We start from the raw sequence: 14,899 nt of genomic DNA, 5'->3' as shown, positions 1-14,899 counted from the left end.
TTTTGATTTCCTTCAATTCTTCTTTGGTAAGGGGGCTTTCCCTTATGACTAAACATGCTATCAAAGTATATTGACTGGAAAATAAGATGATTGATCTTGCAATCAAAGGAAAGGGACCCCAAAAACCAGATTAATAGGAGTTGATAGTTATCAAGCTCACTCACATGATATGAGATCGATAAGATGGTCATTCGATTTGCAGCCTCAATGTCTAATAAGATGGCCCCCTGGGTGTGGTTACAGATATAAGGTCTGAGAAAATTAAGAGAAGAAATTGCTTCTGTTCCTGACACCACTAAAAAGAAAAACAAAAGCGGTGGAAATGCAGCCATTTTTATGAAGACACAAACAACAAAGTAGTAAAAAGTGGGGTGGAAATATCATTCCCCGACAAAAGAGGGTGGTGTATATGTGAGCTTTCTATATGTTTTCGCGCCTAGAGACAAACCAGAAACCGCTGAATCCACCGAAAGGCGAGTTTGGTTTGTCGGTGTTTGATTTTGACTGTAAAACTTCGAAACTGAAGTTTTTGAGCAAATCAATGACCAAATAACAAAAACCCCACAAACAAAACAAAAAGGACTGTGATAAATTCACCCCTTCTATGTATGAATTCACCTCCTATTTTTTAAAATGGACAGTACAGCTCACATCATAGGATGATCCAAACCGTCCATTTGATGGGCCACAATGTAAATAGGTTGTGCCCCGAAAAATCATTTCTCTAGGATGATCCCAACCTTCCGATCTAAAGAAGTTTCATAATCTGAGTACCTATATAGATCAGAGGGTTAGAATCAGCCTATGGTAATATTTTTCTGGCACGACCTATTTATGTTGTGGCCCATCAAATGGACGGTTTGGATCATCCTATGGTGTGGGCTGTGTCGTCCATCTAAAAAATAAGGGGTGAATCCATACATAGAAGGGGGGAAAATATCATTCCCCTAACAAAAAACCCCACAAACAAACCAACAAAACCCTCTTTCTTTTGAACCTTCTTTTCTCTTTTACAATACTACTCGAAAAAGAAGCCCCCTTTCTCTTTTCTGTCCCCTTTCAACAGGTGTTTACAGAGCTTCGTTATTCTCACTTGTTGGAACGAGAAAGCGACTTGAATATACAGTTTTGAAAAGATTAGGTTTTTTAGGGTTTTCTGATTTTCTCTTTATTTCTCTCTTATACACTCTTCTTTTGCAACATCAATGTCTACACCTGATGATTTTAATGGAAGCCCAATTTCAGAAGGGGATTTTGCTCAGTTTATGGAATCAGACGATGTGGGTCTTGAAATAGATGAGGGTTTCATCTACCCTTCTTCTTTTTCTGCTGAAAAACCTTCAAAAATGTTGTGTTTTGGGGATGGCCAAAACGAGCTTGTCATGGGTTTTTCGAAATCCGGCCTTACGGGTAGCGATTCATCTTCAAATTCTTCGAGGGTAAGTAATTTTAATGCAAGAAATTCGTTGCATGTGAAAGGAAGTTCTCTGATTTGTAACTTTTATTGGTTTTTTTTTTTTTTAACAGAAATCGGACAGTGGTGAAGAGAAGAGTGAGAAGAAAATACCAACTGGGTCGGGTGTCGAGTTGACTCGGGAGATGGGTTCAGCTGATAGCCGGAAAATGAGTAAAAAACCCAAATCAGAGCCCTCTGCAACTGGTCCATTTAAGGTCGGTCTGAATGCTTAAAATTTCCAACAAAAAATGGAGTTAATTTGGGTACTGATATTTACTCTATTATGTTTTGATAATTGCACTAACTCATCTTGTCTTTTATTATTTAAACAGCTGCTAAAAGTTATTACAGTTCTAAAGAAAGATCATTGAAACAATTGAAAAAGAAAAGACAACTTGAATTTGTGCGGTTATTAAAACACCGTAGTGCCAATATCAGTGGTCCTGAATTTTTCCGAAATGATATCAGCAGAACCCTGTTTTAATAATTGCACTAAGCCATCTTGTGTTTCATTACTTTAAGAGCAGTCACAGATTATTACGGTTCTCACTTCTCAAAGACAAAAAGCTATCATAAGCCAAATTGAAAAGAAAATAGTAGCTGAGTTGGTGCAATTATAAAAACATGGTATATGGTTGTGCTGATATCATCTCCTTAATTTTTATGTGTGTTTGTTGATTTATTTTGTTTCAATGATAGGTGAGGAAAGAGAAGCTGGGGGAGCGAATTACGGCATTGCAGCAGCTTGTCTCTCCCTTTGGCAAGGTGGGCGAGAAATTTTTAAATAGAAAAAAAAAGGCCCTGATATTGGCACTACACTGTCTTGATAATTTCACAAACTATGTTTGTCTTTTGATTATTTAAGCAGCTGTCAAAGGTTATTACACTTCCCAAAAGGCACCCAGATGTCCATTAAAAAACAAATGACAAATTGGGTTTCTGTAATTATCAAAACATGGCAGTGCCAATATCAATATCCAAAATAAAATGAGCTGAAATATCTGAATTTACAGATTCTTCTGAGAATTTCTGTTTAATGACAGAAGGGTCTGTTTGACTTTGACTGATGCAGACAGATACGGCTTCAGTTCTTCATGAAGCGATGGGATACATCAGGTTTCTGCATGACCAAGTTCAGGTAATTTATTAAAAAAATTAGGGCATTTATGGAAATTTTCACATTTATTTATTTGTGTGTTTAATTTCTGGTGAATATCTTCTTCTATTTCTGTTCTTCAGGTCCTGAGCTCTCCGTACCTGCAACGCCTTCCATCTTCTGCTTCTCTGCCGGTAAAGACATATACCCATTTTATCTGATTTTCCTCTCCTTGGTTGATATTGACACCCTGTGTTTTGTCTTTACCAAACCTACTTAGGTTTAATGGGAAAATCACCATTGCAGAAAAATTAATATTACCTGGGAAAATATTTATGGTTGCCAAACATGGCCTAATGGGAAAAACATGGAGAGCCAAAACTTAATAACTTATAAATATAAAGTGAGGAATGATAGATGCAAGGGCACCTTTGCATAAAGAGCTGAAAAAGGGCTCTTGATTGGATCCCCGTCATTTCCGCAACATTTGAGAAAGTAAATTCGGCTGCACTTAATGGCGTGGATCCAATCAATGGCCCTTCTCCTGCTCTTTATGTAAGGGCGCCCTTGTATCTATTTCCTTTAGCTACTAAACACCTTGTAAATGTAGATTTCTTCATAGCTATCAGATATATTATTCATGGAATATAAGATATTATGAAATTTCTATATTCTTGGAAGCTATTTAAAACCTTATAAATCTAAAGTCTTCTTAACTAATGCATATTTCTTTATTATAAAATATCTTATACATATACATTTCTCTATAGATATAAAATCTCTATAGATTTAAATTTCTTTGTAGCTATTAAATGCCTTGTATTGTATAGCTCTATAGCTGTGGGATCATTTTTACCACAAAACTCTAGTCATAATCATGGTTTAAAATTTCGGTTTCGGTAACCGTTTCGGACCCCACCAAAAACCGAAATTTCGGATTTCGCCGAAATTTCGGTCCGAAATTTGGTAATTTGGTTCCAAATTCCGGACCCAAATTTCGGACCGAAATTTTGTAACACTTTTTGTTTTTAATAAATAATATCATTAAATTGAAATTTCGGTCCGAAATTTGGTAAATGGCGAAAAATTGAATTTAAGAAAATTTCGGTTTTGGTCCTCACCGAAATCTGAAATTTCGGATTTAGGTCGAAATTTTAAACCATGGTCATAATATGTATTTTTTGTGTGAACGTTGTTCGCCTGTTCGCGTTCCATATTCTTAGAGCTATTAAATATCTTATGGATGTAAATTTCTCTATAGCTATTAAATACCTTATTGAATACCTTATTGATGTAAATTACTTTACAGGTGGGTTCGGATTGCTGGAATTAGGAAACGTTGAAATAAAAATTTCCAATAAACATTTAATTCCAAACGGGGTGGAATCAAAATATCGCATTTTGGGCCGGAAACAAATTTTGGCATTTTTTTCTAAATGTGTTCCTCGGTTTGAGCTCTCCCCACAAATTTCGTTCCTTTATTTGAACCAAATGCTGGAATCAGGCGGAATTGGAACAAGATGTCGATTTCAGCATGCGTCTGGATTGTCAAGATCAGATTCTTGAATCAGCATATGATCCCAGTTCCGCTCGATTCCAGCATTCGATTCCATAAATGAACGGAAATTAGGGGGCGGAATTCATATCAGAGCAGAATTAAAGTGGGGAAAAGCCAAAATCTCTCTCTCCCTAAGAGATGGTGTTGTGATTCAGCACTGATCAGAATGAATTTTTCATTGGATTTTTTTTTTAATTATATTTTTATTTAATTATAAAGGGCGAGCCTTGACGCAACGGTAAGATTGCTCCATTGTGCTTGATGGTCACGGGTTCGGGTTCGAGTTACAGAAGCAGCCTTTCTGCAAAGCAAGGGTAAGGCTGTATACATCTATCTGTCCCGGACCCTGCAATGGCGGGAGCCTCTTGCACTCGACTGCCCTTTTTTTCTATTTTTATTTAATTATGTGTTCATTCAATTGACAAGGGAATCAGAATAGGACGCCAATTTCAATTCCTGATTCCAGCAATCCATCATACTAATTGAGTCATAAAACCATGTATTTTCACATGATTAATGTTATCTCAGAGGGGATGCAATTTTCTTGCATTATGTGTGTGATTACCAAAAGGGAGGGGTTGAATAACATATCAATTGATTTGCATTATCTATTTTCTTTTCTTCTTGCAGGAGGCAGGAGAAGAGGAATCGAGATACGATTTAAGTAGCCGAGGACTATGCCTTGTACCAGTTGCATGCACCGTACACGTGGCAAATACCAACGGTGCTGATTTCTGGTCACCAGTCACGGGAACCAAAAACTCTTCAAATCACTAAAATCTTTTTTTCTTTTTTGCCTCTTTTTTCTTCTTCTTCTTTCTTGTTTTTTTGTCGTTTTCATATACCTGCTGCTTCCTTTTTGGCCTCCTTTTTACTAGAAGCAGCCTACACAGGAAAGAAAAGAAAAGATAACCAATGGAAAAAACATGAAGGAAAATTGATATTTCCACCCCCAATGGTTATCAGAAAATCATAAGTATCACACTACTCAGAAGTCAGAAGAAAAACTGGTTTTAAGGGGTGTTTTTTATAGTTGAAAAGAGAAGTAACCCTGATTTTGTTTTGACAGAGAACAGTCTCATTGAGCTTAATGAGTAGTCGTGTTTTGACTCTGCATTATGGCGTTTTCTTATCAATGTTCTTTGCTAATAATCCATCTATATTAATGACAGAGATTGGTAGAAAGATGAACAAGGGAGGTTGGAGTTCTGTCTCAATGAATGATGTTAGGTATTCTTTGTCCTTTCCTTATGGCTGGTGGGAAATGGGCAGGATTCTTTCCATTTCCTTATAAGTATAGAGAAAGATATGGGAGCAGTTGCTCTATTTTTTTTAGAGGTTGACTTCATTCTGGGAATAGAATTAGAGTATGGTTTAAACATGAAACATTTTTAAGGTATAGTATGAAAGGCGATCGTTGCCATTTATCTGAACATGGTCTGGCCCACGGGATGAACGGCCTCGATATGGATAGGCTGTGGCTGGAAAAAAACATACAGGAGATGAGTGTATGTGATCAGATCTATTCAAAAAAAAATGATCGGATCTATTGATTATATGACCAACCATGAGATGGGCCGATTGTCATTGAAAAACATACAGGAGATGACACACTTTTTAAGAGGCTGCTGTTGGATCAAATATCAAGGGTAGTACTTTTGAAGTGCCACCTTCACGTGACTTGACTGTCGGGCATCGTATAATTTCTCATCAAGAAAGGCTGGACCATTGATTTATGTAGTCATTTATCTTCTTCATAGGGGTGCTACTCGGGTAGGGTTGGGTTGAGACCAACCCTAGCCTCAAACCTAACCTGAGCCTCGGGTCTAGGATGGCCAAACCTAATCCAATCGTTCTTTAAATCTCTCAACCTTACCCAACCTGCCTTTAAATCTCTCAAACCTAACTCGACCTGTCTATTCCAATTTGGAAAATCGAGCCTGAGTTGGGTGGGATCGGATTAGGTAGAGGTTGGCCTGGGGGTAAAATATAATAATGAAAAAAGAATTAAAAAAACCCTTGATAGTAAAAGTGACGTTATGCCTTGTCCCTCCCTAAGTTAAGTTGGCTTCCCATTGGTAGTAAAAGTGACATTATGTGTAGTCTTTCTAAAGGTGGCCGCTGAAAGTCATTGGTGATCCCATGTTTCATGTGGTCCAAAACCTAAAAATTTATGTTCCATACTACGAGCAGCCATGCGATTCATAGTTTTTGTCGTGAACAAGTTTGGCCCACCACAGCGATGGAATAGAAAAGACAAGGTAAGACTTTGAATAACTAGTCCAGTAGCTCAACCACCTACAATCAAGATTTATTTAACAGCTTGGAATCATTTATCCCTTAATGGACCAAAGGCAATGAGTTGGAATAGCGGCAATCCTCATTCTATATCAAAGTGACCATCATCATCTATCCTGTGTTAGAATAGTTGGAATAGTGTAAGTGGTGTTTGGTTCCGCGACATATACTCAGAGAGTATGAGAATAAGTAAGGGTTGTCATTACCAATAGAGAGAGAGAGAGAGCACAATTCCTTAGAAAATTCACCTAAAATTCCTTGCTTTTGAAAGAATTTGGTTTAAAAGTCACAAAGGGACAATGAATCTACATCAGTGGACAAGCAATTATTACATATGAGACATCCAAGGAAATCAGAGGGGAGTCCAATGCTATTTTAGCAACCAAACGTGAAATGTCATGCCAAATCCAAGCCAAATTCTGACGGCTGCTGAGCTTTTGTGCAACAAAACACACCCTGGGACCCAGGCATTGAATTGGAATACTGGCAATCCTCGGTTGTTGTTCTATGCCAAAGTGGGATATCAAGTTTAGCTGTATCTGTTTAAAAAAAAAAAAAAAAAGGGTTTAGCTGCATTGGGATTCCTACAAAAGAAATTACATATAACCTAATCGGGGATTAACATCATTGTTTCATGGTTGGACTATTCCTCCATATCACACCTAATTTATGGTTTGACTATTTCAGATATCACACCTAAACGCAGAGGCAGGTAGAAATGGGGAGTTTACTTCATTTCTTCTATGTTGTCTACGATAAACCAACGTCTTGGTTAGGGGTGTAAACGAGCCGAGCTTGGCCAGGCTCGGCTCGGCTCGGCTCGTTAAGCTCACAAGTGAGGCTCGGCTCGGGCTCGGGGTCGAACCAGGCTCGCGAGCCTTACCGAGCTTGGGTTATATTATGTTCACACCCCCACATCTTCCCTGGACAGCCCTACTAGTGTAATTTGACTACTTTTTTTACATTATGGGGGTGGTCCTAGTAACAAATGGGGTTCCAAAAATGAAGTGACATATTTTGCCCCCCCCCCCCCCCTCTTTCACTCCATGGACAACCCTTTTAATGTATATATTAATATATAATATATATATTTAAATATATTAAATTCTTAACGAGAGGCTCGGCTCGGCTCGTTAAGGATTCGAGCCAAGCTCGAGCCGAGCTCGAGCGAGCCTCCGAGCCCGAGCCATAATTGACACCGTTAGTCTTGGTCTATGAAATTGTTTTCTCTTGTCTTCTCTTCACTTGCTATCTTCAATATATAGTATTTTGTACCAAAGTGTTTTGCACCCTGTCCGTTGGATGAAGCTAGCGGTAGTCGTTGGATCGTCCTGTTCCGTGATATGATTCCGACAACTGCTTTACAGCTAAGTTATGGGCGATGGATTTTTCACCTCCTTGTAGGATAATGTGCCCCCCTGTTAATGTGAATTATGGGCAGCTCCCCCGCCTCCCTTTTAACGTGATAATGTGTCAATAATTCCATTAAAAGGGGGGCGCATTATCCTTTGGGGGGGGGGGGGTGGCGATTAAATCATCTCCCTAAGTTATTTATGTTCGTTCGGGAGTTGGTCTATTACAACCGATGATGACATTACAGGCTAATGATAAGTGGCTTATATAATTATCCAAATTTTTCATGAATTTTTTGGTTAATAAACACTTGTCACGGAGGTTTGATAATTGTGTTGCGGCAAGACCCTACTACTAGAAATCCGGTATAGGAAACTACTTAAACCAAACAATACCAAATAGCCTCGAACCAAACAATACCAAATAGCCTCCAATAACACACGGAATTAGCCCAAACGAGTGTGTGCAACAAATGAGATATCAGCACTGCATTGAGATACAAAATCAGAAATTTATGGCATGAATCAGACTCCCTGTACTCAGTCAGTGTGATCAATGGAAAGGCCAGATGTCTTTGGAAACTAATTCCAACCCTTGCAACTATTAGCGCCAAGTTATCGGAGCTCCCTGCTTGGAAAATCACCCACTCTTGGCGAGAAGCAAATGGAGCAGCCGATTTCCTATCCAAATTCAAATGCCCCATAAAAGGTGAAGACATCCCAACTGATTCCCTCCCTCTTGATCTAATAAACATCATCAGATCCGACTTCTCTGGCACAATTTACACTCGTTCATAACGCCCTCCAGCTGCTGTTTGTGCCTTGGCTTGCCTGTTTCTTGGCTTTGTGTTATTGGGATATTGGGAACTTGTACGATTTTTCCTTCTTTCCCTTTTAGCTGCCCTCGTGGCCTACTTCCGTATTGTTCCTTTCTTTCATAATTACTTCTGGTAGGGGTCCGCCTAACCCGAGCTTGCCTACCAAAAAAAAAAAAGAATAAGAAATGAGTGTTATGAAATAAAGAAAGAAAATAACAAACCAAGAGACACAAGAGATTTACGTAGTTCGGCACTTGGCTTACTCGGGTAATCTGGTTGGTAGAAATTCACTATGAACAATGAAAAATTACAAACAAGGGTTAAAATCCTTACCTCTCCAACAATGGTGAAAACCCCCACCAATACCTTCTTCTTGCAACTCAAGCAAAAATACCCAACTCCCTCTTACAACGTCTTTACAACCCCAAAAACACCATAAAAGAAATCCAAAACCCTTACATTAAGCTTTGCAAAAGAAAAACCCTTGGAGAGAGATAAAAAAAACCCTTCTCTTGTAGAGAAAAGCCCTAAATCACTTCTTTTGATTGATAACCCCAAACTAAAGATAAAACCATCTTCAGTGCGCTTATAAAAACACATTCCAAGAATGCCCCTTCTTAAAGAAGTTATTCCAATTGATTATATATTACTAATTCAACAAATTGTTTATAGCGGTGCCAATGGAGATCCACTTTGGATCAGATCCACCGATGTCTTGGTCATGATCAGTTTGACCCCTTATTAGTAGGAATCTTTTTTTGGAGTACTCATCGGTTCCTACTTCCTGAGTATTGTTCACAATCAATTCTGAATTGGACAGCCCATATGTGTGTTCTAGGTCCTGCTTAGGTTATATATATAATCTCAATGTTCCTCCAGCTCAAATCCAAGAACTAGAAATCCTAGCCCTTTCAATTGGAATCAATTGTGTAGTAACTCACACCCAATACCCCATATGGATAGAATCAGATTCTCAGGGTGCTGTTCAAGCCTTCAAAAACCCAAGCCTATGCCCCTGGAGAATGATCCCCACCTTGAATAATGCTAAAAGAGTCTCTCTCACTTCCCCTCATGGTCCCTATCCCACGTTTGGAGAGAAGGAAACTAAGCTGCTGATCTTCTTTCAAAATTCTCTTATCCTTGTACAGGGGTGGATATTCCCCCTGATAGCATTACCAATGAACTCCAACAGATCATAATGAATGATTCTGTTGAACTGGTGTTCCCCAATATCGTAATGTATATGCTTTTGCTTCTTAATGCCGGTTGGGGTCTGCCTAACCATTCATTACCTACCAAAAAATAGGTTATATATAATTAGGGCATAAGATATAGGGAGGAAATAGGGCATAATCATCAACTATCCAAAAAGCGACTAAAAAACAAATAAAATAGTGTCTTTTTTTTGTAAGGATTGTAGACATTATAAAAAGGGATTTGCTAGCGTCGCAGATGCTCTCTTGCATGTCAGACCAGCCACACAGGCTCACTTTACAGCAGCTTTTGTCTTCATTCATGAGGTGGCTCATCTGACATGCAACAAACCATCTGCGATGGATGCTAGCAAATCCCTAAGCACCCTCATGAACAAAGAAATGAAGAAAAACATGAAGGCTATTTTTCTATACCAGAGCCCTCCATTGGTTTTAGGACGCTCCATCTAATTTTATGGCTAGGTGGATCATTATCTAATGGACACGGTTCAGATCAGGCTGTTTGCCTAACTCCTGTCCGTTAAAATCAGATCTGTCAGATCCATCGGATCATGACACCCATAATTTTCTAATTGAATGAGTGCTCCATCTACTTTTGTACCATTAGGTAGCTTTTCATTAATCAAATCATCAATTATAAGCAGGCCCGGCAAAAAGTGACCTGGACCCACAAGTCCACCCGGCGGGGTCTGGGTCACTAAATCAGTGACCTGTTAGTGACCCTGTTACTAAATTAGTGACCCATTGAAATTTGACCTGGCCTAGCCCAGCCTGACAAAAACTAGGCCGAGCTGGATATACCCAAGTTCCCCTAAAAACCCAAATGATCCAGATTTTATATGGTGTTAGCCCTTTATAGCCCATATTTTTCAGAAAGTACTATATGGACCACATCATAGGATGACCTAAACCATCCATGTGATGGAACACAACTCAAATAGGTTGTGCACCAATAATCATTTCCACAGGATGATCCTAGCCCTCCGATCTATAGAGGTTTCCATAAATAATAATATGAAATCCCTCCATAGATCAGAGGGCTAGGATCATCCTATGAAAATGATTTTTTGGGCACAGGCTATTTACCATATGGCCCATCACATCGACAGTTTGGATCATCCTATAGTGTGGGAATAAAAACTGGAGACTTAGACGCACTGGTCCACCCAGCCCATATGGCTGGGGTCCGGGTTCACAAAATAGTGACCTGTAAGTCGTAAGATTCCACCACCCGTACCTGTATGGGTTGGGTGAAAGTAACGCAGCCCACCGTTTGCCAGGTCTAATCATAACTCATTCGATGCCCAAGATTCTGCCACGTTCCATTCTGTATCCTAAACCGTAGGATTCTCTATTTTTTTAATCTTATTTAACAATCGTTACTCTAGACACTACCAGACTATAAAAAACCCAATTGTCCTCTTCCTTACTCATAAAGGCAAAAAAAACCAGAGCAAGAGAGGAAGGGAGTTATGGCGGTGGTGATAAAACCAAGTCGGAGCGATGAGGTTTTGGAGGCTGATCAACAAGTGAAGATGACCCAAGAGGTCAGATCTCACTTTGATTCCATTGCTCCAAAGCGCCCAAAGAAACCCAATCGAAGTGAAGGAGTCTCTGATGATTCCCTTTCCGATGACGATTCCATTGGAATCATTCCTGAACTCGACAAGTTTAGAACTCTTCAATCTCAATCCCATGTCAGTCTCTTTTCCTCTATTGTTTTGTCTCAATATGCCATATTTCTACTAATATTATTGATTCTCTCTCTCTCTCTCTCTCTCTCTCTCTCTCTCTCTCTCTCTCTCTCAGATCATATATGGGAAAGAAGGTGGTGGTTCTTATGTAGAAGAAGATTTTGAGGAGACACAATACTACAAGGAGTTGAACTCTGTTGACAAGCAACATTACACGGTTTGGTTCTTTTCTTTGTTTAGTTTCACCTATAGAATTGATATTGACACCAACATATTTTGGCCCTTTTAAACCATACCAAAGAGCAGAGTCCATAAGGGAAGAGATTGATGGCAGCCATAGTTACAAATTTCGGATTTCAGAATTGTTCAGTCCGATCCTTTTCGGATTGGATCTAATTGGATCCCTTATCAGTCCGATCATTTTTTTTCCTAGTGCTCTTTAGATCCTACTTTCTAAGATTGGTGGGTCATGATCCATTTTGAATGGGACCGATAGTCCTACGTACACTGGTCACATTTATGGCTAGGGTTAGGGGAGGGAAAAGGAAGAAACACGATAGAGACAGGAAAGTCATCATCAAAATGAAATGTTATTTGTCGTTTAAACGTTCTTTGGATGCAATTAAAACCCTGGTAAAGCCATGTGCTTTATTCTGTCTGGATGCAAGTTAACCAGGAGAGAAGAGGGGAGGATCACCTAAGAAATTTCTTTTTTTTTTTTGGGTTATTTCATATGGAGATCTAAGTGATGCCATGCCACCAGATATGCAATTATTACACATGTTTCTTGTCTCGCAGTCTCCAAGGATTTCGATGATACATTGGCAATCAAGCACCATACAGTTGAAGAAAAGTTCTTTCTTGGGAATCGCTTAAAGAAAAGTGCATTTTTTTTTCTTAATAGTAAAGTTAAATATGATTGTTGCCTTCATTCAGATTTAGGAGGCTCAATCGGATTTTATAACTATGTCGGGTCATGACCCGAAATAGTTTTGGACCATAGGATATGGATCCAATCGACACAATTCAGATCCAACTGTTATACCGAAATCTTATCAATTACCTTTTGTATTGGACCATTGACATCCCTATGATTAATGTTGGGACCTAGAACTCACCCTTAAAAGCTAGACATTAGGGTGACCAAAACATTATAAGCCCATCCACATATCTATAACTTTTCTGATGTGGGATCTCTGCTTTCGCAAGGAACTGCCAACAATCTCCCCCTCCATGTGGGAACTACAAGATCTTCCACAGGGGATTTTCTCCGTCCTCAAGGTTACTGGGGTTAATGAGATCTTCCCAAAATCCTTCCTCAAGGGTACACCGGGTTTCCATTCTCAAACTCTAATACGAATTGTTGGGACCCGGGTAGAACTCACTCCTAAAAGGTTAGTCGTTAAGGATTGTGCCTAAGCCCTTGCAAGCGCATCCACATCTCTTTCACATTTCCGGTGTGAGATCTTTGCTTTCATGTGGAACCCCCAACAAGAATAGGATGTGAATTTAGTTTTTACTACAATATCTTTTTCGTTAAGTTTGAATTTTTTGTTAGATTTATGAATAATTATGAAAAACTTAAGAATTATTCATTAAATTTAAGTTTGAATCGTAAAAATTAGATTTAATTTAGAAAATACACATTTAATTTGAAAATTAAGAGGACCTTCGAATTGTACGAGGATTCTTTAAGTTTGAAACAAAATGGCAAAAATGGGATTTTCTTCAATATCTCATCAATTTACTTGGGAGAATTTTGTAACCGGTGGCAGCACCTCCAAATTAAGGGTATTTTTCCGTCTAAAAATTGAATAGCTTTCGAGTTTGGGTCAAACTGTTGTACTGGGATTAGGGTTGGGATTCTTAATTTGTATTTTCTATATAAAAGATATGTTTGCTTGCCACTTCCTTCAAACTTGTAGCTCAATGGCTTTCGTAATAGCGTTTAATTCATTGTTTTCTGTTTGTATACATGTTTGAGAATGTATGTGTCGAGCATGTTACTGATTTGGTTTTGGATGCAGACTGGTAGTGGATTTATAGGAATGGTGGCAGATGATGGTGGAGATGGGTCTCTTCTTGGTGGCTTGCAAGGGTTTGGAGATGGAGGGAGAGATATGAAGGGTTTAAAAAGCAACCCTGCAACAAATGACTGGATACCAAAGGTCGATGGAGAAGAGGTAATACGATATCACTGCACACCTATATCTCCGCTTTTGTGAAACAACCAATTGCTCCAAAAGCTTAAGCTGTTGGAGTTGGTGTTATTTAATCTTTTGTACTTTAACACTCCCCCTCACGTGTGGCCCAACTTTCTAGGGTTGGCCTACACGTGGCACATGTGGCCCTTCTTTTGGGTTTGGCCATTGCATGTGGATTTTTGCTATCAAGAAGGCTTGAGCTGAGGACCTTTGGCTCTGATGCCATGTGAAACAACCAATTGCTCCAAAAGCTTAAGATGTTGGAGTTGGCGTTATTTAATCTTTTATACTTTTAACAGCTCTGTATGCTCTGAATTACTCTATTGGGTTTTATCTTTCAGGCTGTTTTTGCTTCTTCTAAGCCAAATCGGAGCGAGAGTTGTTGAGAGGGAATTTGAGTTGGTGGGCTTCCGCTTTTTGCCTCTTCTCAATTCTGTATGGGAAGTTTTTTTTTATCTGTAGTGGTTTTCTTTACAAGTAATAACGTTTATGAAGAGGATTTGCTTATCAAAACAAGTAAATAAACCAAGCTAAATTATTAAATTTCTCAAAGTTTTAGATAACTCCCTCGTCACTGTCTTATCTGATTATTTATAGTCATTTAAATAAAATAATGATGGTATGGTTCCAACAATATATGAATGTTTTAAATCTTAAAGGGGTTGTTTGGGCATGGGATTATGGTATCCATTGGTAGCTTTCATGTTCCACCATCAGCATTTGTGCCATTCAAAAATTAGGAGGCTCATTCCCCGTTTCTAGGTCATGCAAGGGAACATAGGGTATTGATGGAAACGCTCATCTTCTTTCCCCATTTCCAGGTCATGCAAGAAGGGAACATAGGGTATTGGTAGAAACGCTTCTCTTCTTTCCTCATTTCTAGGCCATGCAACAAGGTCAGAGAGGATAGGGCAGTTATAAATCGGCCCCCGTATATCTTTAATCCAACCCCATATAGGGCAGTGCACACACAGAGAGAGAGAGAGAGAGATGCGGGTCAATTTAAGATATATGGGGTCTATTGAGAGAGAGAGAGAGAGATGCGGGTCAATTTAAGATATATGGGGGCCGATTTATCACTGCCCAGAGGTAGGGGCTCAGGTCGATTTTTAGGAATTCGGATTGAGCTTTTACCTTAAAATCGGGTTGGGTTCAGGTAGATTCCTATTCAATTTTTAACAAAAACTCAACCCGACCTGACCCAAGTTC

At 39.0% G+C, this 14,899-nt stretch overlaps 2 protein-coding genes across 3 annotated transcripts; both read left to right on the top strand.

Annotated features, from left to right (window-relative positions):
• The first annotated feature begins 951 nt into the window (after positions 1-951).
• LOC143864143 (transcription factor bHLH113-like) lies at positions 952-5,226 on the top strand. Of its 2 annotated transcripts, XM_077374998.1 has the most exons (6): positions 962-1,439; positions 1,528-1,671; positions 2,156-2,221; positions 2,529-2,594; positions 2,696-2,746; positions 4,741-5,226. In XM_077374998.1, the coding sequence occupies exons 1-6, from the start codon at positions 1,206-1,208 to the stop codon at positions 4,885-4,887; spliced, it is 708 nt and encodes a 235-aa protein (XP_077231113.1). In that variant the 5' UTR covers positions 962-1,205; the 3' UTR covers positions 4,888-5,226. The 2 variants fall into 2 exon arrangements, with proteins under 2 accessions (XP_077231120.1, XP_077231113.1); XM_077375005.1 differs by lacking the exon at positions 2,156-2,221 and having other exon boundaries at positions 952-1,439.
• A 5,972-nt stretch (positions 5,227-11,198) lies between these two features.
• On the top strand, positions 11,199-14,253 carry MEE59 (maternal effect embryo arrest 59). Its single transcript, XM_077374981.1, has 4 exons — positions 11,199-11,489; positions 11,602-11,703; positions 13,514-13,669; positions 14,032-14,253. The coding sequence occupies exons 1-4, from the start codon at positions 11,265-11,267 to the stop codon at positions 14,074-14,076; spliced, it is 528 nt and encodes a 175-aa protein (XP_077231096.1). The 5' UTR covers positions 11,199-11,264; the 3' UTR covers positions 14,077-14,253.
• Positions 14,254-14,899: the final 646 nt, after the last annotated feature.

The sequence above is a fragment of the Tasmannia lanceolata genome, unplaced genomic scaffold, assembly GCF_043159265.1.
Source record: "Tasmannia lanceolata isolate RefF3 unplaced genomic scaffold, GAP_Taslan_0.1 ptg000003l, whole genome shotgun sequence".
NCBI classification, from domain to species: Eukaryota; Viridiplantae; Streptophyta; class Magnoliopsida; order Canellales; family Winteraceae; genus Tasmannia; species Tasmannia lanceolata.
Note: the sequence above shows the minus strand (reverse complement) of the source record. Positions and strands in the feature narration are given on the sequence as shown.

Coding starts and splice junctions, on each gene's coding strand:
- LOC143864143 (XM_077374998.1), top strand. CDS start 1,206: ATGTCTACACCTGATGATTTTAATGGAAGCCCAATTTCAGAAGGGGAT. Junction 1,672..2,155: donor CTGCAACTGGTCCATTTAAG/GTCGGTCTGAAT, acceptor TTTCAATGATAG/GTGAGGAAAGAGAAGCTGGG. Junction 2,595..2,695: donor TTCTGCATGACCAAGTTCAG/GTAATTTATTAA, acceptor TCTGTTCTTCAG/GTCCTGAGCTCTCCGTACCT.
- MEE59 (XM_077374981.1), top strand. CDS start 11,265: ATGGCGGTGGTGATAAAACCAAGTCGGAGCGATGAGGTTTTGGAGGCT. Junction 11,490..11,601: donor CTCTTCAATCTCAATCCCAT/GTCAGTCTCTTT, acceptor TCTCTCTCTCAG/ATCATATATGGGAAAGAAGG. Junction 13,670..14,031: donor CAAAGGTCGATGGAGAAGAG/GTAATACGATAT, acceptor TTTATCTTTCAG/GCTGTTTTTGCTTCTTCTAA.